At 41.7% G+C, this 21,758-nt stretch overlaps 1 protein-coding gene across 2 annotated transcripts in view; it reads left to right on the forward strand.

The window, feature by feature from the left end:
• The window catches only part of RALGDS (ral guanine nucleotide dissociation stimulator), a 61,365-nt gene extending 44,375 nt beyond the window's left edge, over window positions 1-16,990 (forward strand). For both annotated transcript variants that reach the window (XM_018564230.1, XM_018564231.1), the window contains exons 5-18: window positions 1,376-1,569; window positions 2,159-2,280; window positions 3,939-4,154; window positions 4,258-4,361; window positions 4,784-4,868; window positions 7,802-7,879; window positions 7,969-8,055; window positions 9,343-9,375; window positions 10,686-10,807; window positions 10,928-11,023; window positions 12,206-12,470; window positions 14,602-14,847; window positions 15,155-15,269; window positions 16,173-16,990. In XM_018564230.1, the coding sequence (XP_018419732.1) occupies window positions 1,376-1,569; window positions 2,159-2,280; window positions 3,939-4,154; window positions 4,258-4,361; window positions 4,784-4,868; window positions 7,802-7,879; window positions 7,969-8,055; window positions 9,343-9,375; window positions 10,686-10,807; window positions 10,928-11,023; window positions 12,206-12,470; window positions 14,602-14,847; window positions 15,155-15,269; window positions 16,173-16,348 (1,939 nt within the window). In that variant the 3' untranslated portion in view covers window positions 16,349-16,990. The remainder of the gene's footprint in view (window positions 1-1,375; window positions 1,570-2,158; window positions 2,281-3,938; window positions 4,155-4,257; window positions 4,362-4,783; window positions 4,869-7,801; window positions 7,880-7,968; window positions 8,056-9,342; window positions 9,376-10,685; window positions 10,808-10,927; window positions 11,024-12,205; window positions 12,471-14,601; window positions 14,848-15,154; window positions 15,270-16,172) is intronic.
• Window positions 16,991-21,758: the final 4,768 nt, after the last annotated feature.

Here is a 21,758-nt window from a genome sequence, read left to right on the forward strand (position 1 = left end):
ACGTTATGTGTTGCGTGATTGGAATTAAGCGTTCAACTACAAGTAGTTGAAGTAGATTTAACAGAGAAATGTTTCATACTGTCCAAAAGGAAACCAAAACCTTTGCTTCCTCAGCAGTTTTTTGCTCCGGTAGCTGGTCTTTTACAGCCTTTTATTTTTTTTCTCTGAGATCAAAAGGCAGAGGGCTGGTGGGAGCATGATCCAGACATTGCCTCGGAAAGCCCCGTCTTAAACGGCTTAAAGTCTGGCTTCCTAAGGCTGGAAACTGCAGATTAAAAGAAATATCGTTTCTACACATTCTTACATTGGCGCGGCTGCCCTCCTGAGATGAGCCCTTGAGTTTAATCTATCTCAGTGCAGCAAATATTACACCCTATATTGCACATATGGCTTTTATTGACAAGATAAGTACACTTTCATTTTTTTAGGATCCTAGAATTGTACAGTACATAAAGTGTATTGGCAGGTTTCATTTTTTTCTTCAGATCAGCTAAATGTTAGTAATCTTATTGAGCATTAAAAAAAACCTTCATCATCCCCCCCCCCCGCTCCCCTCCCCCACTCCCAATCCAGCTTTTTTCCCCAAAAAATTTCTCTTACCTGCTTTCTGGGTGCTCACCAGCAAACACTGAAATAACATAACCCACAAATCCAACATTGTCCTGCTGTAATCCACCGATCTGCAACCAGAGGACGGGTCCCGCATCACCATCATCTTCTGGAGCCAGCTGTGTTTTCCAGGTTCTGCAGCAGCCCCTGGCTGCTTTTGAGTCCCATCTCTCCTGCAGCCTCCTGGGATATGTGATCTGCATATCCCAGGAGGCCGGATTTAGGGACACCTCATTCTCAAATAGGTAAAAATAGCGGCAGGGGTGGAACTGGCTAAAAAAAACGATAAAGCTGTATTTTTATTGCGATGGGAAGATTGCGTGAAGCTAAAGTGGACCTGGAAGGGGAAGGTCTGTTCTTACATTTTAAAAACCTTGAGTAATGTGTAAATATGTATGCATCTGGGGACAGCCATTTTTGCTTTCTTTTTAGTAGTGCGGCACATTGCTTGTGCCTGGATATTTCTCATATTTCACTAAAAGTTTACCAGACTGTGTCTTTCTGATTGAGGATAGACCCCCCCGGTTGTCTCTAATGGCATTCAACACCCATATTTCCTCTATGAAGCCAGAGTACATGTGATGTTGGCCTAGGCTAGGCTACATAAGAGCAAGTGTATTTTACTGAAGGGTCTACATTAAGTATATTATACACAAAAAGAAAATCCAGGTTCATCCTCATGCCTCAGTGCCTGCTATCCTAAGAATACAGATTATTGATTTATCGTTGCCTAAAACCAAATCCATGTTTTCAATTTCTCCAACAGCACCATCTCCTCCATCTTAGGAGCATGGCTGGATCAGTATTCAGAGGATTTTCGCCAGGCGCCTGATTATGTCTGTTTAAAGCAGCTTATCGCTTATGTGCGGCACAATATCCCTGGCTCGGACATGGAGCGCAGAGCACGCAATCTTTTGACCCAGTTCCAGCGGCAGGAAATTAGCGAGGTGGATCAGGATGGTGAGTGGTGTGCGGGCCTGCTTGATTCGCTGCTAACTTCAGGCAAAATTTTAAGACTATCTGTAACTTCTGCTCTAGAATACATAGCCTGCAGGGTGTTGTAAAAGATGTATCGCATGAATGGGTATTGACAAATTCAGACTTGTACAATAGCATGTTGGCCCAGTGGTCCTTGGTTTGAATCCCAGCCAGGAAACTTATCTGCATGGAGTTTACATGGTGTGTGTGTGTGTGTTTTCTCTGGGTACTCTGGTTTCCACCCACACTCCAAAGACATACTGGTAGGTTAATTGGCTCCTGTCTAAATTGTCCCTTGTATGTGTGTGTATGCATGTAAGACAGGGGCCTTAGATTGTAAGCTCCTTTAGGGCAGCGACTGATGTGAATACGCATTATGTAAAGCATGGTGTAGATTGTTTGTGCGATATATAAATACCTGCAATAATAGTAAAGCATTCTAATTCGCAAGTGCTAAACTGCGAGTTATTGTTGTGACCTTCCCGTTTTCAAATGCTTGCTATACTATATTTCCATTTTTGTATTACATAAGCCTGCACACTTTACATCATTTTCCCATCTCATCTTACAGTTTTGGACCACTCAAGTTGCACTTTCCGTCTCTTGGACGAGAGCTCCCTCTTAGAGCCGAAGCCAGACTTCCTGTTTTTCCGGCAGGATATGGTGGCTGAACAGTTTACCGTCATGGATGCTGTAAGTCCTGTACAAAATGCATTCTTTTATCTCCTAATGCTTTCTGATGAATATGGCAGTGCAGGGCAGCAAAGTATGATATTCATTTTATAGTTACTTTCACTGCACCTGTGCATGCCTTTTGAAGTGTCCATAGTGGTTAATAGAAAAAGTTCCATCCTTGGTCATTGATTTGGGGGAGTTGTAGCCATATTTAGTCTAGTTATATTAATGTCAGGACATCTTTTTGAATCTGGCTGTATCAATAAATCAATATAGTCATAGAAAAAAGGAGCCACAGATTGCCTCAGTGCCTGCTATCAATCACAATATTTAATATCTAGTATAATAATACACCTCTACTGGATACAATTAAAGGCAATTATTATCGCTTATGTGCGGCACAATATCCCTGGCTCGGACATGGAGCGCAGAGCACGCAATCTTTTGACCCAGTTCCAGCGGCAGGAAATTAGCGAGGTGGATCAGGATGGTGAGTGGTGTGCGGGCCTGCTTGATTCGCTGCTAACTTCAGGCAAAATTTTAAGACTATCTGTAACTTCTGCTCTAGAATACATAGCCTGCAGGGTGTTGTAAAAGATGTATCGCATGAATGGGTATTGACAAATTCAGACTTGTACAATAGCATGTTGGCCCAGTGGTCCTTGGTTTGAATCCCAGCCAGGAAACTTATCTGCATGGAGTTTACATGGTGTGTGTGTGTGTGTGTGTTTTCTCCGGGTACTCTGGTTTCCACCCACACTCCAAAGACATACTGGTAGGTTAATTGGCTCCTGTCTAAATTGTCCCTTGTATGTGTGTGTATGCATGTAAGACAGGGGCCTTAGATTGTAAGCTCCTTTAGGGCAGCGACTGATGTGAATACGCATTATGTAAAGCATGGTGTAGATTGTTTGTGCGATATATAAATACCTGCAATAATAGTAAAGCATTCTAATTCGCAAGTGCTAAACTGCGAGTTATTGTTGTGACCTTCCCGTTTTCAAATGCTTGCTATACTATATTTCCATTTTTGTATTACATAAGCCTGCACACTTTACATCATTTTCCCATCTCATCTTACAGTTTTGGACCACTCAAGTTGCACTTTCCGTCTCTTGGACGAGAGCTCCCTCTTAGAGCCGAAGCCAGACTTCCTGTTTTTCCGGCAGGATATGGTGGCTGAACAGTTTACCGTCATGGATGCTGTAAGTCCTGTACAAAATGCATTCTTTTATCTCCTAATGCTTTCTGATGAATATGGCAGTGCAGGGCAGCAAAGTATGATATTCATTTTATAGTTACTTTCACTGCACCTGTGCATGCCTTTTGAAGTGTCCATAGTGGTTAATAGAAAAAGTTCCATCCTTGGTCATTGATTTGGGGGAGTTGTAGCCATATTTAGTCTAGTTATATTAATGTCAGGACATCTTTTTGAATCTGGCTGTATCAATAAATCAATATAGTCATAGAAAAAAGGAGCCACAGATTGCCTCAGTGCCTGCTATCAATCACAATATTTAATATCTAGTATAATAATACACCTCTACTGGATACAATTAAAGGCAATTCATGTCCTCTCAACTAAACCTCCACTTCTGATTTCTTCAATTTCTCTCCCCCTTTTACATTTTAATGATTTGGCTCTATTCTCACAACCTTACTTATCTGTATCTTAGAATCTCTTCAAGAAGGTGGTGCCTTACCACTGCCTGGGTTGCATTTGGTCCCAAAGAGATAAGAAAGGCAAGGAACATCTGGCGCCAACCATCCGTGCCACCGTCTCCCAGTTCAATAGCGTCACCAACTGCGTCATATCCACGTGCCTGAGCGACCGGTCGCTAAAGCCCCAGCAAAGAGCCAAAATTATAGAGCGATGGATAGACGTGGCCAGGGTACGTGTGACACATGCCTGCTTAGCTCTCAAACATAACTATTCTCTAGTTATCAATATGAGTCTTTAAATAGCCTTCTAAATACAATTCTCTTTGTCTGTAGGAATGTCGTATTTTAAAGAATTTCTCCTCTCTGCGCGCCATCTTGTCGGCTCTGCAGTGTAACGCCATTCACAGGCTGAAGAAGACCTGGGATGAAGTTTCTAGGTGAGGATGGATCACCGTGGCTGTGGTTGCATCAGATCATTTATCTAAAAAGCAATGCAATGTGTGTAAAGAATAGTAACAATTCAGGTTCATCTCTCATGGACCTGGCAATATTTAATTTGTTTTTACGTATTAATTTTTAAGGAGCAGTCCACTCAAAAGTGATATTTCTAGTTGCCTGCTAGCTCAATGCATAAGGATCAATTAGATGTTACTTTTTACTGTAGGTAGACTAGTGAAAAATAATTTTGATTGGTTGCTGTAGTTTACTGCAAGTTCTGCCTTGCTTTTTGCTTAACTGACTAAGCCTGAAGCCATTTCATAAAGTAGAAGTCCATTTACTACATTGCTTTTACTGTCCTGAATTTGAACTGCCCTTCCAAACCTTCCCACCAACAGTCATTTTTTTCCTCTTCCTTCAGAGAGAGCTTTCGGATATTTATGGAACTTTCTGAAATCTTTTCGGATGAGAACAACCACTCTTTAAGCCGCGAGCTGTTGATTAAGGTGAGTGTTAATAAAGCACGATTTGAAACATGCAGAGGGGAGGTGTTCAGTAGTTCACAGGGAAGAACTGGGCATGGCTGATAACACTACTTGGGACAGTGCACCTGGGGCAGCATACGCAGGAAAATAGGAGCTCACTGCATTTCTGGCATGGTCAGCAAGCATTAATTATTCGGTATTTACATTTTTAAAGAGATAACATATGGGCAAATGTGCGTGTATTGGAGAGATGTGCGTGTATTGGAGAGATGTGCTGAATGTTTTCTTTTGGTTTTTTTGCCCATGCATACATTTTTAGTACATAATAGTTTCCCTTTTTAAAGTCTTTGAAATAAAGAACTCTTGCTGTGGGGCAATGGACGTTATCTGATGATGCACCGCATTGCACATAGCTGTTGACCACATGTCATTATCAGCAGGGTTTTTAAATGGCCACAATTGAGACATGCAGTATACTTGTTTTTCTCTTCTCCCTTATGTGCATTATCTCCTTTTTAGCTCTTCTTCTTCCTGTTAGGTTTATTTTTTCCTGCCAGCCCTCCCCCACCAATTTTCTGAGCGTAAGCAGGGTACCTCTGATAGGGCTGGTGTGTACGTGCCACACATAGAAGCTTGCTGCTTTCTTATGTCATCCTTCTTATCGGAAAGGGGAACCCCTGGTACACACCCTCTTGCTCACACCAGGCCAAGTGCAGGTTCAGTGTGTCAGACTGGGCGTGCTGATGTGTGTAGGAGTATAAGGGAATCCCTCTCCTTATCTCTCCTGTCCAGACAGAGCCAGGAGCAGATTATTGGCCAGCTTCATTCCTTTTTAGCCCACGTTTTCATACCTCATCAAAAGCAACAGGCAGCCTGAAAGTGTACTTCTATTATCTGTTCCATGTCTGATATGTTCACAGTACATTCAGCTTTTTCTTAGTTATTTTGTAATTACATTTCTTTCATGATTCTTCACTTTGCTCTGTCCTTGTTCCTCCTTTAAATGGTTGCCATGGCGGATCACATAGGACTTCAAAGTGTTCCTTTAAAAAGAAAATGTATGCTAGAATCACCCTATCCCCCATCCCAGCCTTTCCAAACTTTTAAGTCAAGAAGAACCCTTGAAGTCATTTTCAGGTCTCAAGGGACCTAGAGCTTCTGGTACCTTAGTGTGATCGGTGGGAGAAGGGCCCCCTTACATTGATGGGGAGAAGGGCTCCCTAACATTGGGATCCGTAGGAAGAATTCCTTTATATATTGCGGTCACTGGGATATTTGTAATTGCTGTTACTGTTAATCACCTGCGAGAAAAGATAAGATGCTCCAATGGTACCACGCCATTGGCTCTGCCAAATCACGTTAGTGCTGGTACTAGGCAGGCACCAATATGTGGGAGATCTGTGCGCCAATGCTGACTACTCAAGGAACCCCTAGTAGCCTCTGAAGGAGCCCTGGGGTTCCATGGGATCCTGGTCGAAAAAGGCTGCTATAACCTGTAATTTGGAACCCTCAGTGCTGGAGAAACATACGGTAGTCAAAGAAAGAGAGAAGTGCATACAGGGGTAGTGAGCAATGTCTGCATTTTTTTTCCTTCTTTTTTTTTTTTTTAAAGACCAGCTGACCAAAAATAGATATTACAATTTTAGGTGGCATTTGGAGAGCTAAATGTCCTGCTGTTTTCTGTATCTCCGGAGATCTCCAGCTGTGAGATATGACTACCATAACTTTGGGCTATGTTTTCAATGACCTTTAACTTGCATCGGAGTTGCTTTGATTTGCCATTCAGTTGTTTAAGGAATTGTACTGAGCAGCTTAGACACAAGCAAAGAGCCATGAACGTGAGCTTCCAGCATGTTATAAAAACATAAATATCAGATTTGAGTGGACTGTGGTGAAATATGAACTTTTTCTTGAAGAAGAATGTCCCTTCACCCATTCAGAGTTCCTTATAGGCCTGCTCTGACCTACTAATACTCACCTCGCTGAGTTCCCTTGCTTCTCTGTCGGAACTGCAAAATACCTGATGCTTCCAGGTATGAAGGAGCATGAGAACTCTTCCAGGGTGCAGTATGAACACTTACATGAAGAGGAGGAAGTCGTCAACCCTTTGTAACGCATTGCTTACATTGGGTTTGAGTTTCTGCTCTAACACAAAATGGAGCAGCATAGGATTGTGGCAAAGGGAATTTATCAAAACTTAAGCAGACAAAATCTGGAGCAGCTGTGCATGCCAACCAATCGGCTTCACTCTTTCATTTTCAAATCTTAACTGAACCAACTGAAGAGAGAAGCTGATTGGTTGCCATGCACAGCTGCTCCAGATTTTGTCTGCTCCAGTTTTGATGAATTACCCCCTCTGTCTTCAGAGAAAAGTGTCTCATTAAAAATCCTCTTTAGAAATGGCTGCTGATGTTTGTGTAGAATGAAGATAAATGTGTCGTGCACAAAAGATTCCAGACTCCTGAGTGGGCACCTAGCTATTCACCAGCTAGGCTTTTCGCCTCGCATTCCCAGAATACTTTGCTCCCACGTCTGTCCACCTCAGAGGCAGCTGCCCGGCACTTGTAAAACACATTTTAATCTCTGTTATGCAGCTAGGGCAGTGACATAAATGTTATTCTATTCTTGGCCTGGTCGCAAACCTGGGATTGGCCTTTCACGTGAATTCCTCATATTATCGCCGAGCGACATATCGCCGTGAAACAATTGCTCACGCATAGTTTACATTGTTCTGAGGGGGCTGGCATTCATTCAGAGGTCTGTTCGATGGGAGGCTTGTGTGTTGTTCTCCAGCCCTAGGCAGTCCGTGGCTTTTGGCGGGTTACCAGCCAAGTATTCCCCAGTAAGCATGTTTGCCTGTATTTTGTGTATGGCTCTTGGTTTTTGTTTCTCTTTTAGACATGTACATATAGAACTCTGCAATTAACTTTCCATTCTTTCTGTTCATTTTGCAGGAGGGCACTTCTAAATTTGCAACCCTGGATATTAATCCTAAAAGAGCGCAGAAGAGGCAACAGCAGCAGAGAGAAATGGTAGGTAACTCCTCTGCAGAATGGGATGACTTTTTCTAGGTGCACCCTCTAGTGCCCGCTAATGTTCATACATCTCCTTCTGTTTGCAGGGAGTTATGCAGGGCACCATACCTTATCTGGGCACTTTTCTCACTGACCTGGTGATGCTGGACACTGCAATGAAGGATTATTTAGAGGTAGGGTGCTTTGCGTTTTGTTCCTTGTTCAGTGTGTAACGATACTCTGTAAACCTATAAACTTTTACTTGTTTTCCTGAGTGAATCCTGGAAAAGTCTGAGTTCACCTACATCCTCTTAGCAGTGCAAACAGTGAAAGGAGGAGCAGCAGACTGATAGGATCATCTCTGTCACTCTGCATTCTCTTCCCATCAGCCCATCCCTTGTTAACATATAAGCACTGCAGCACAGCTGATCGGCTTCTTGTGCTGCTTCTCCCTCCCTTAATGAACACAGAACTGCAACCATTTGTGTCTTTTATATGTGCCTGGAGTTCCGTTTTAAACAAAAATGTTTAGGAAGAGCTAATTAACAAACAAGAAAATGTTTTAAAATATCTGTAGAAACTAGGGATGCACCGATACTAATATCGGTGCCGATACCGAGTATTTGGGTGAGTACTCGTACTCGCCCAAATGCTCCGATACCTAGCACGAGTACTTCCTGTATCAAGAAGCCGGGCAGCGCATCATTACACGCTGCCCGGTTTCCTGATTGGCCAGGAAACGGCTCCATGCTCTGTCGTCACTTGTGATGAGAGAGCATGGAGCCGACTTCCCGGCCAATCAGGAAGCCGGGTAGCGTGCAATGACGCAGCGCCCGGCATTCTGATTGGCCGGGAAGCCGGCGTCATGCTCCCTCGTCATCTCATGAATCATAATATTAAGAAAGTGACCTTAAAGCATTAGTTTGTATTGCTTTAGAAAAAATGTGACCTGTCCCTTTAAGAAAAAGTATCGGTAATTGGTATCTGCGAGTACTTGAGCAAAACTATCGGTACTTGTACTCGGTCTTGAAAAAGTGGTATCGGTGCATCCCTAGTAGAAACTATTAATTATGCGGCTAGTAAGAGCTAAATGTGCAAACTTCATCTCTCTAGAACCATCACTTAGTATGTTTGAGTCTTTACTCTTTACGTAGTAATAATAATAATTCCATAATGCTAATAGTACTGATCACACAAGGAGAGAGCTCCCATTGCTTTATAGGAGCTAGAAGTTTTTCTTGGCTCAGGCCTTCTCGGCATGATGAGCCATAGAAGTGGGCATTGGGGATTTGTGCACATGTACCTGGAACTTAGAGGAAAAAGGAACATTTATAAGAAGTATTCCTTAAAAGAAAGGGTTGTAATCCTTACATGGCAATGGGACTGTGTTATGTAGCCATTGTAGGTACACATAGCTCTAAGTGGGCCTGATTATTGCAATCACTCATTGATGAACTCTTTGTGGTTTTTTTTTTTTGCAGGGTGGCCTTATAAACTTTGAAAAGAGAAGGAAGGTGAGTCTTGGTTTTGACTAATACACAGGTAGATTAGGACTGTGTTGTTAAGCTTAGCCCATTCATTGTGATTTTATATTTGACTACTACCGGTGATTATAGATGAGGATAATTAAAGTTTATAAACTGTTTTTATATGTGTTGTCATTTATAAACAAAAATGTTTAGGAAGAGCTAATTAACAAACAAGAAAATGTTTTAAAATATCTGTAGAAACTAGGGATGCACCGATACTAATATCGGTGCCGATACCGAGTATTTGGGTGAGTACTCGTACTCGCCCAAATGCTCCGATACCTAGCACGAGTACTTCCTGTATCAAGAAGCCGGGCAGCGCATCATTACACGCTGCCCGGTTTCCTGATTGGCCAGGAAACGGCTCCATGCTCTGTCGTCACTTGTGATGAGAGAGCATGGAGCCGACTTCCCGGCCAATCAGGAAGCCGGGTAGCGTGCAATGACGCAGCGCCCGGCATTCTGATTGGCCGGGAAGCCGGCGTCATGCTCCCTCGTCATCTCATGAATCATAATATTAAGAAAGTGACCTTAAAGCATTAGTTTGTATTGCTTTAGAAAAAATGTGACCTGTCCCTTTAAGAAAAAGTATCGGTAATTGGTATCTGCGAGTACTTGAGCAAAACTATCGGTACTTGTACTCGGTCTTGAAAAAGTGGTATCGGTGCATCCCTAGTAGAAACTATTAATTATGCGGCTAGTAAGAGCTAAATGTGCAAACTTCATCTCTCTAGAACCATCACTTAGTATGTTTGAGTCTTTACTCTTTACGTAGTAATAATAATAATTCCATAATGCTAATAGTACTGATCACACAAGGAGAGAGCTCCCATTGCTTTATAGGAGCTAGAAGTTTTTCTTGGCTCAGGCCTTCTCGGCATGATGAGCCATAGAAGTGGGCATTGGGGATTTGTGCACATGTACCTGGAACTTAGAGGAAAAAGGAACATTTATAAGAAGTATTCCTTAAAAGAAAGGGTTGTAATCCTTACATGGCAATGGGACTGTGTTATGTAGCCATTGTAGGTACACATAGCTCTAAGTGGGCCTGATTATTGCAATCACTCATTGATGAACTCTTTGTGGTTTTTTTTTTTTGCAGGGTGGCCTTATAAACTTTGAAAAGAGAAGGAAGGTGAGTCTTGGTTTTGACTAATACACAGGTAGATTAGGACTGTGTTGTTAAGCTTAGCCCATTCATTGTGATTTTATATTTGACTACTACCGGTGATTATAGATGAGGATAATTAAAGTTTATAAACTGTTTTTATATGTGTTGTCATTTTTCTTTTCAGGAGTTTGAAGTTATTGCTCAGATAAAACTACTGCAGTCGGCCTGTAATAACTACAGCTTCACACCCGAAGATTCATTTGTGGAATGGTTCCACAGTGTGGAGCGACTGACCGAGGCGGAAAGGTGCATATTTTGTAGTGTAGAAGTGTTGACGTGCTTTTTTTTTTATCTTTGGAGTTTTATTGTGTCCGTGTTCTAACTGGTTCCTGTTCTCATGTGTATATTGTTTTCTTGTTCCTGCAGCTATAGCTTATCCTGTGAAATTGAACCCTTGTCAGAATCAGCAAGTAACACGTTGAAGGCCAAGAAAAACACAGGGATCATAAAACGATGGAGCGAGTAAGTGTCCCCTCTCATGCCCCACCATATGTGTTCCGTTTTATTAGTCTTGGTTCTATATAGGTATTTTACTGGCTTGGTCCAGCAATCAGTAATTGGATCAAATCAAAATTATACCAAAATGCTGGCCAAGATTCAAAGCATTTGCTGTGGGTGGGATTACTTCAGTTAGAAGAACACAGAAACCCATTTCTCCAATTAAAAATCTGGACTTAACTTTAAACTCTTGAGGTTATTAAATCATCGTTTTGGTGATATTCAGTGTGTTGCTCCGCTTATTATTTGCACAGACTTTCTCCAAAAAGGTGTCCTCTTCTTCCTGCACATGAGTACTGTGGCCCCATTTATTTCTATGGGGAGAGTCCTACTCTGCGGGACCGCTGGAAACAAACATAAGTACAGCTTACCTATAGGAATGAATATGCCATGGGGCATGTGTGCAGGACGAAGAGGAGCCAGAAGGGATGATTTTTGCAAAAAGTCTGTGATCCTACGAATGGAGCAGCACAATAAAGATCGCTTAAATGAGGGGCCAAGGTAAGTGCTGGATGAGTTCAGCATCACTCTGGGGCTTGGGGCGGGAATAGTTAAAGACCATTATGCCATAGGTGCAGTTGTTCTTTAATGGTCAGTACACAGTTGAAAGACCTATATGCCAACTGTTTTATATATGCCAAAGGATTTGTTATTCTGTTTAAATAGTCTTGTAATCGGACATCCCTGCCAGGGTCCCGAACCACCCTGCAGACTAAACTGCGGTTAAGCATTCTACCCTGCCCCCTAGAACCTACCCTATGCCAGTGATCTAACAGCAGCACACTGATTAGGGCATCTGTCTGCTCACCCCCTATGTAAAGATGCCCAAACTCTTTTGACATCAGTTGGAGACACTTCCAAGATCATTCAAAATCCACTGAAAGTTGCATTTGACCTGTAGTTAACCTCAGTCTGACCTGCTTCAAGCAGGTTTTGCATTCCCATAGACTTGTATGGAAAAGCAAAACCTGTTTGATGCAAACAAAATCTGACAAACACAGGCTCTTAGACTATCAACACTCTGCACCTCAATAGGGGCAATCGCAGATAGGTAGGTTGGGCAGCAAACATTAACAATAAAGTGTTAGTTTTGACCAGTTTCTCTAAACATGTTTAGTCTAACCTGGTGCTTTCTGTCTCTCTCAGCCGCCAGCCACCCAGCTCAGAGCCATGTGCCAGCGTCAGCTCGCATTCCAAGTCTTTCGATCAGCTCAAGTGCAGCCCCCACCTCTGCGGAGGCGACATGGCCGACTCTGTTAGCGTAACCTCAGCGGGATCTAGCAGCTCTGACGTAGAAGAGATTAACATCAGCTTTGTGCCTGAGTCCCCGGACTGTCAGGAGAAGAAGGTACGAGAGGAACATCCCCAGGCTCCGCCAGCACAGGCCACAGAACGCTGCGCTTCCGTGGGGGTCAGTCCCTGCTCTCTGTGCTTTGCTGTGTGGAAGGCGTTGTACAATATACTGTCTAGTTTTGTTCAGTGGTGGAGGAAACTAAACCCAGCAAATCATGACTTGCATTCCTTGGTGAATTATTAGGTGTCATTTCTATCCAGAAAATGTGACATTGATGGGTGTTAAACATTTTAAAGTCTTTCCTTGTTTTACTTGCTTTTGAGATCTGGATAATCTTCTCAGCAAGACTCGGAAATAAAAATAATGTCACGTTTCATTAATCAAACACCTCAGAATTCTGCATGTCAAACCTAAACAAGCAGATGACAGAACACGAACTATGTACAGTGTTCTGTAGGCCAAGAACTAACTGGTATTTTTTAACCTTTGCCTTTAAAATGTGTCGGGTGGCTTTCTTGAAGCACTCTAATTTTTTTTTTTTGCTCCTGTCTGGGAACAATGAATGCAGATCTTAATGGCCATGCTGGCTGCATCATTAACAAGATATTTAGCAAGCTTTAGCAGGCTCCAACTGACATACAGTGGACTTCAGAAGCTCAGGGATGGTACTTGGCTGAGCTACTGCATGCCTGGCAAATGCCTGCTGAAGGTTGTGAAATGCTTTGTGAATGGGATGCTGGTTAGACTAGCATTTACAAACGAAGGTTCAAAAATGCCAGTGGGTAGCCTTTACATTTTGCTTCCAGGGATTAGTTTCCTTATATACCCATATGTTTGTGACGTTTGTGTTGTCTGTTCAAAAAATAAAGGACCAGTAAAGCTAAGCTACAAAAAAAAAAACCTATGCAAAAAGCTAAAACCAATATATGGGTAAATGTTACTGAAATGTACAGGGCTTGAAAAATTTGATAGTGTCTCACCAGTCAGTCAAAAATTTCACCAGTCAGCATGACCGGACTATAGCCTTGCAATTTATGTTAAAAAAGTTTGGGGACAGATAGAGCTTTCTTTTGGAGGTATATAATCACCACGGGGGTATTTTTTTTTACTATATAATTTAAAAAGTACCATAAATGTAAAAAAAAACAAAAAAAGTTTCCCTACATTATGTTGTAAAACATTTATTCTTACCCATTTTTTTAGTAAAACATAAAAGTCAGGGTCACGTCGGGTAAATAGACACCAAACATGTCAAGCCTTAAAATTGCGTGCGCCCGCAAAAATCGCAAAAAAACGCCCATAGGCAACGATTAAAAAGCTTTTTCTGTTCATCAGTTTAGTGTTATCAGTGATTAAAGGAGAACTATGCGGTTTGGGCTTTTCCCCAATAGTTTTCCTTATGGTAACGGCAGGACACAAACTAGCGTCCAAGCCCTGGAAATGTAGTACCAAAAAATTTTAAATTGTATTTACATTCAGTGCTCTTCCATACAATCAGCCACCGCAATCTGAGGACAGGTTGAGTCCAATGTCCTTTGGTAAGGTTACCGGACAGGAAGTGAGCTGTGTGTAGAAAAACCTCATCCCTCAGGACCAGAAAATTATCTTAGATATCCACATCTTATCCTGAAATACATATACAATAGCACATGTATTTGTCAATATTTTATCAAGTAGGTTGGCTTTACTGAGTTTTTAGATTAGTTTGCTACTAATATGGTAGCCATTTTGTAACATGTCACTAGTTCAGTCATGGTAAGATTAGCAGGTCCACTGAAGTGGGACTCCATCCAAAACGTATTATTGATAGTGTGGAATGTTTATAATGCCTGTCAGGTTTTTATTGCTGTCTTTGTTACTATGGGAGAAGATTTTCACTTATTTTCTGTACTGGCGACAACGCAGGAAGTAAAAGGAAAACTATCCCTTCTGCATTCCATCTAAACAAAGTTTTGGCTGGTGTTTTACTTGTTTCGTGTGACCAGGGGGTAACATCACCTGTTAAATTTGTATAGCTCTGAGAGACTCCAATGGGAGGCGTCTTCATTGTTTGCATGTCCACTCCCTCCCACATGGCCATAATAAGGGTATTGTGAATTCCCCAATTATTTGGCTTTGTAGAGTCAGTTGGGCATAAATGGGAATTCTGATAGGCATCCAGTGGTGGGATATGCCCGAGAGATACAAGAAACCAGCCTGCGATCCAACAACACAAAACTGTACCTGACGTAGAATTTTCTTTCCCCAGTTCTGGGAATCGACATCGCTCTCGTCTCTGGACACGTCTGGCATAGGTTCAGGTTCCAGCAGTGCTTCCTCCTCCTCCGTCTCCTCCACTCCTGTCTCTGCCTCACGGACTCACAAGCGATCTGTCTCTGGCATTTCCAGTTACTCCTCGCTGTCTCTCCCACTCTACAACCAGCAAATAGACGACTGCTGCATCATCCGGGTCAGCCTAGACGTGGATAACGGCAACATGTACAAGAGCATCCTGGTGAGCAATCTAAATCTGCACAAAGAGAGAGTGTTTGTTATAGCAGCCGGTCAGGTGGAAGGTGTTATATACTCAGTGGTTAGCGCAAGCCATACACATTACAGTCTCCTTTGTAGTATGACGGCCAAACCCAATTGGATGTAAATTGAATGGCTTTATTTATGTAGTGCTGGGGCCTACCTAAATTAAAGTAGATTTGTATGCTCAGATTAAAGTTATGTCCAGCTTAACGTAGCTCTGCTTGGAGCCGCTAGTATAAGAAGTCATATTTCCCCTCTTCTTAACTGTGGCTTTCATCGCTTTGTAGGTGACGAGTCAGGACAAAACGCCAGTGGTGATCCGTAAAGCAATGGCCAAACATAACTTGGACGGGGAGCGGGCAGAAGACTATGAACTGGTTCAGATTCTATCCGAGGAAAGAGGTAAAAGGAATTTCCATTGTTTGATAACAGAACTATGTGGAAGGTGCAGAGAAAATGCATTCTATAGAGATGGAGACCGGTCTGTCAGCTTTCTCGATACTGTGACATCAGTGGTATCGCTGTGTTAAAACTGAATTCCACCAAGGCAGCTGAATACACAGCTGAAATGCAAAAATATGAACTGTGTGATCTGTTTAAATAGTTAACTCTGTTCAGCTGATTGCTCCTTTTAGCATGTCAGCATGTTACTCTCTCCATTTTGACAGCTTCAGGCCAGTCACCAAGGGCACTAGCCCTGCCATATGGGGAGAATCCAAAGCCATGCATATCTGTGATTCAAAGCTTATCCTCTAGCAGCCAAACAGGTTGGCAGGAGAGTGAAGGAAAATTGAATATATGCTTCAGACTGTGCCCTGCACAGGTTCACTTTATGTAACTCAGGCAGCCAGAAAGCATGGAGCCAGCGCTAAGCTTCCTTATTAGAAATCCCAGTAAGTGCTGCCAACTGATTTATCATGAATTGACCCAAAAATGTATATGTAAAAAAGGGTTTTATGCAAATGTAACCCTATAACACTAATGCGATTACCTTTTAAAGAGACCCTGTCATGAAACACTTGTAGTATATAAGGAATTCAGCCATTTGCTGACATAAGATGTTTCGCCACAGCAGTGCCAGGAAACCATTCGGTATTGAAAGTCATCCTTTCACTTTGCACAACAAATAAGAGGGAAGAGTATGTGATTGCACAAAATACATGCACCAATGTTCAATAAAAAAAAATGTATTAACAAGCGAAAGCACATGAAATTGATATGCAATGATGCTGTTCTAAACAGTGGTTACTGGTTACCGATGGATGTAGACTTAAAACATGTTTTTTGTTTTTTTTCCTTCCTCAGAATTGAAGATTCCGGATAACGCCAACGTCTTCTACGCTATGAACTCGGGAGCCAATTATGACTTTGTTCTGAAAAAACGTGGTTTCTCCAAAGGGGTGAAAATTAAACATGGCTCTAGCTCCACGTTGCCCCGTATGAAGCAGAAGGGACTTAAGATTGCCAAAGGCATTTTCTGACCTCTTGACCTACCCAGCTGTATCCCAGCCGGAAAGCTGGAGGGACCCAAAGGAAAGCACTTACGTGTACCGTGGGTGAAGGGCTTGAGCTGACCCCCTTCTATCTTCCAAACATACTGGCCTTCTCTGTTTCTGGTGTTCTAAAACTTTGGGGATGACATGCATCCGAACAGGTCAAGAGTGGAATTTGTTGGTCTTCTAAGATGAACAAGAGCCGTTCAAAAAGTTGGCTTAGACATGAACCAACTTCAGGTGCCGCTACCACTCCAAATATCCCTAAATTCCATCAAGGACCCAAGATCCGCCTCCATGCCTTAGGTGCCTTCAAGAGCAGGGGGGTTAAGGTAGAGGCCTTTCTACAAAGAAGACTGTGAAGTAGGATATTAACCAGCCTGTGCCATGCCCAGGAATCCAGTATTAACACGGACAAAATGGAGTAGCCCAGTTGGGTTCAGAGTTGACTACATAATCTGTAATGTGATTGACTACAGATTTGTAAAGCTGTGAGAGGCTGATTGGCCCCGGCACTAGCTGTCTTTCCCCTTAAAGGGGGGACATGTAAATACTAACACCATCTCCCTGTGGATACCATTATTTAGCAAGTTTTCTACAAAAAGCACTTTGTAAAACAGACTGTAAAATGTTTTTAACCCATTAACAGCTGCAGGTGCCTGTGAATGGGACCCCTCCACCACTGCAGGGTTTCTTCAAGCCCGACTAGTGCGGCCAGAAAAGAAAACAAACAACCAACTAAATGGCCAACGTCTGAGCTGAGGACTCGTTAAATCAGTTCTGATCACCATTTTCTCTCCTACCCTTCGAGCAGTCCAGCATTTCAAGTCACACCAAAGATCCGACACCAGAAAATGTTCACAGGAAAACCATTTGCAGCTCGATTTTTAACGCCACCAAGCTCATCGGTTTAACCCTTTACCTTATAGCCGCGTGGCAGCATTTCAGTTGGTTCTTGCCACGCTGGCTGCATCTTAGAGGGTTAAATAATTTGCATAGAAATTGTACAGCCATTTCAGTCTGTAAATAATCACTAACATTTTTATTTTTCTGTGAGGACAAAAAAAAAGAAAATAATGTAATTTGGGGCCAAATGATATTTTTAAGCCTTTATTTTCCGGCAGTGGCTGTGAAGTTGGTCAGACCTGTGGGAAAGCATTTTTTTTGTAGTGTACAACTTTGATTTCTTTTTGTTTTACGTTTTTCTTTATAAATATTTATTGGTTGTAAATAGATGCTAGACTTATATTACATTTATTACACTGTCATCAGCCTATGTATTTGTTTTGATGCTTTGTCGCCTTTTTGATTACTGTGTGTATATATAATGTAAAGAGAACCTCCTCCTTCCCCTTGCGCATTAACCTTTAAAATTACACTTTAACCTGTTTGGTGCCAGTGGGACATAACACATTTCAAGCAGTTTGGGCATTGATAGGTTAAGCTTTTGTTTCTTTATCTAGGTTTAAGGGGTTTTTTTTATTTTGTGGAGAGGTTTGATGGGCTCTCAAACAGGTTGTGGCTGATGTTAACTTCAGCAGGGATGTCATCCGGACTGTGCCTCAAAATGGCTGCCAAAAAAAAAATGTTTACAGAAGAGACTTTCAACTTTCATTGACAAAAATAGCTGTTTCGATTGCTGCACAATGGCGGTGCTTTGTATTAGCTGAGAGATGAGCCCTGTAGTGATAGGTTTTCCTGTCGGACTGGTTTCTTGTGCATACATTCCCTGTGACCAGAGTGCTATCTCTGATATATTTTACACATTTGGGTCTGACCTTAACATTGATTGCAGTATGCAGGACCTTTCAGGGGCAGATTGCCTGACTTTGCCATTTGCTCTTTATATAATTAAAATTTTCTTTGGCCAGTTCAAAATGGCAACCCTAGTCCGTTTGATATTATGCTATGGCTTAACAATAGAGGGCTGTAAGGGATGACACTCTCCGCAACCAGCTTGAGTTGGTTTTCCTCTCTTTGTAAAAAAAACATAGTTACCAAAATGTGAAGGAACAAAGCTCATATCGAATGCTATAAGACTCCATTACCTTTACAAACTCTAGAAGCCATCGGTGGAGTTTTATGGTTTCTGTATGCATGGTAATGACGGAGTTCTGAATCTCTTGAACTTGGCAGTGACTCTGAAGTGTGAGGTGACTGTTGACCACAGGTTTTTCTCAGTTTGGATTTTGCAGTCTTAAGCATTGGCCCCATGGCTTGCAAAGACGTTGGGTTTCATAAAGCTGTCTGTTGTGTGTGATGTCCGTAGTTCCACTTTTGGATCTTAATAGGGAAGGCAGACTTCTGTCTTTTACTCTGTTACTTTGAATGACCCAACATTTTTGAAATCATAAGGCCTAAGTAAGTTAGCTTGACGGTTAGCACGTAATTACATACAATTTAGAGATGCTAATCGTCAAAGAACAATGGCCTTAATTCCTGCAGTTACCATACTGGATGACTGTGTTAAACAGGTTTTGAAAACTGTGGAAAATGTTTGGTTTTGTGAGGAAATGGCTTAAAAAGTAAAGTAAATATGCACTACTTCCGCAAAGTCAAGTGGCACGACCCTCAAATTTGGCCACTGTGGAACCATTTTGTGGGCCCATCCAATATTTACCACAGAAGGCGCCTAGACTCTTCTGTTAGGCCTCAGTCATAATGTAAAAAAGTTTATCACGGAAATTCCGGGTTTGTCTCAATTAGCCAGAAATTGAGACATGAAAGCCCACCGCTGTTTGCGAGTTGCTTACCTGCCATTTTGAAGTGAATTACCTATTTAGCTTTAGGCCACCGAGACACCACCTCAGAGCTAACTGTACTGCTCTTGTGTCTCATCTTCTTCGAAACTGGAAACAATATATATTTGACTTCTTAAGAGTGTGTATAGAAATTTGCATTTATTTCACTAAAAATGGCTTAGCTGTCTCTTCCAGACGACGTCACTTCTACATTCTTGAAAGCAAGTCTGTTTGGAGCCAGGTACAAGTCCTAGAATGCAATCATCTCTGCTTTGAACTCTGCGCCTTAATGCCTAATGATCTGATCTTTTGGTCTGCATGTTAATCTGAAGGAAGGTGAGATACATTGTTTACAGAGTCCGTTACCAACCGTTAACCTGCCATAACTGGAGGCCTGCTCCTTTCTCACAAGTGCCAATCGGTCCGGCAGTGATGGGTTATAACATAGCAATTTAACCCTAGGACCTGCCATAACCAGTGCATTCTGGGATTTGTGTTTTGTTTTTTTTTTGTAATGAGCTAGCCAAACAAACTTTCAGCTTATCAGTTATATTGAATTTCTGACCCACCTGTAAAGGGAAAGTAACCATGCAACATATAATATATAAATTCCTGATTTGTTAATCTAATTTCCATACCTAGGTGCTTTTAAATGGCTACATTGGTGAAATGTAATTTCTTTATCATCTATGGAGGGATACAGGATAGTAGTGATACATTTGGGTTATACTGCTGTCTTTAGGAGGTTAGGACACTGGCATAACAAAATGCCAGCTCCCGTATAACCCCAAATCCAACCACCATGCCTCAGTTTTTTTGCTACTGTCCTAGGCATTTAAGATGCTTTTTCCTGATCTCTGCTGAGAGAAACCCCCTATGTATATTACTACTCTATCAACATTCTTGATACTCCATGGCTTGGCCTTCTTCACTAAACCTTATTCAGTGGTAAGATTCCATATCCGTTGAATCTCTCAGTGGCCACTCCTCAGTTGGACTACTTTTGGACATCCCAAATGTCAAAGTATTACTACTGTTTCTCAATGGACAGTTTTTTTGCCTATTGTAGAAGTCCATTGAGGGACACAAATCCTGCCCCTCAGTGGTATTGGCCTAGTATACTGCTTGCTAGACTGAAAAGTTTTTGGGTTTTTTCTTTTTTTTTTTTGTCAGTGGCCAAACTGTTAGCATAACCCAAATGTCAAAGTATTACTACTGCCCTGTTGCTCCTCAATAGAAGAAACCGATTTTACAGCAAATACAAAGATCTTCATTTTTCTCCACGTGTTTCGTTCTAGAACCATGACAGAACATTGCAAGAAATCACACATTTCTTGCAAACAAACTTTAAAAAAAAAAATCTACTAGGATGCCATGTTGTCTTTTTCTTTCTACTCTCACCACCTGATAGTATACTTCATTAATGCATCACAAAAAAATATGATTGTACACTCACAATGGTGAATTCTGACAGCCAGTCACATGATCAAATATGGATCTCTAAACACTAACTTAGGAAGTGATGAAACTCATCTCCAACTCTCCCCCTTTTTTTTTTTCTTTGAAGTGCAATTTTCTTTTGGCCTGTGTGTGTGTGTATGTATGTATGTATGTATGCGACTTTGTGTGTGTCTGTGGAATTGTGCCGGCAAGGCGCAAATGTTTACACTTGTTACCCTGTCTATGACTGTACTTCATGTATTTTGTAACTTGGATTAATGAAGGAGACTGTTCTAAGTGATCAGTGTACACAAGCAATGTAAACTAGTCTTTGCAATAAATGCCAACACTCCAGAATTAACTTTGTGGAAGTTTTTTTGTTTGTTTTATATATTGCCCATAGTTTTATTTTTTGGTCATCCAAACAAATATATCTGCAAATATAACCTCTAATCTCTGCCTTGTCTTTTATTGTGCTTTGAAGGAGCTCAGTTCACTTTAAACATAGCTTTGGTTACATTCTCATTCAAGTCTGCATTGTAACTACAAACAAGTACTCAAAACTAGGAAGACATCTACTTTACATACCTGCTTGATTCAATGTATTCCTTGCCAAGAGCTATAACTGAGCATTTCTATGCTGCATGGCACTCATGTAATCACTGATGATCACAAACTGCTAGAAGCAGGCTGATCCTGCAAGGGTCATGCCCGGATGTGTGTTTGAAAACATGTACAGTTATCATTAAAACAAAAAAGTCATTTTGTATCTTGTAGCGGAGCATCCATACCAAGAATGTATTTATGACAGGTTTTTAAATAGCGCCAACAATTTAACACCGCGCTTTCACATCAGTCCCTGCCCTCGAGGAGCTTACACTCTAAGGTCCCTATCTCACATGCATACATAAAGTGCAATTTAGACAGGAGCCAATTGACCTTCCAGCATGTCTTTTAGAATGGGAGCAAACCCAAGGAGAACATGCAAACTCCTTGCAGATAATGTCCTGAACGGTATATGAACAGGGGACCCCCAGTGCTACAAAGCAGAAGTGCTAACCACCTAAGCCACTGTACTGACCATAACGGTCTGTCTTTTTTTATTTCTTCCTCCACAACCATCCAGATTCATACTTTTAGATTACAGCCATGATTTTCCACGGCAGAATTGGAATCTGATTGGTGGCTCTGAGCAAATATTGTAACTGTTCTTGGCA

This window comes from Nanorana parkeri, unplaced genomic scaffold, assembly GCF_000935625.1.
Source record: "Nanorana parkeri isolate BGI_ZX_2015 unplaced genomic scaffold, ASM93562v1 scaffold738, whole genome shotgun sequence".
Taxonomy (NCBI): domain Eukaryota; kingdom Metazoa; phylum Chordata; class Amphibia; order Anura; family Dicroglossidae; genus Nanorana; species Nanorana parkeri.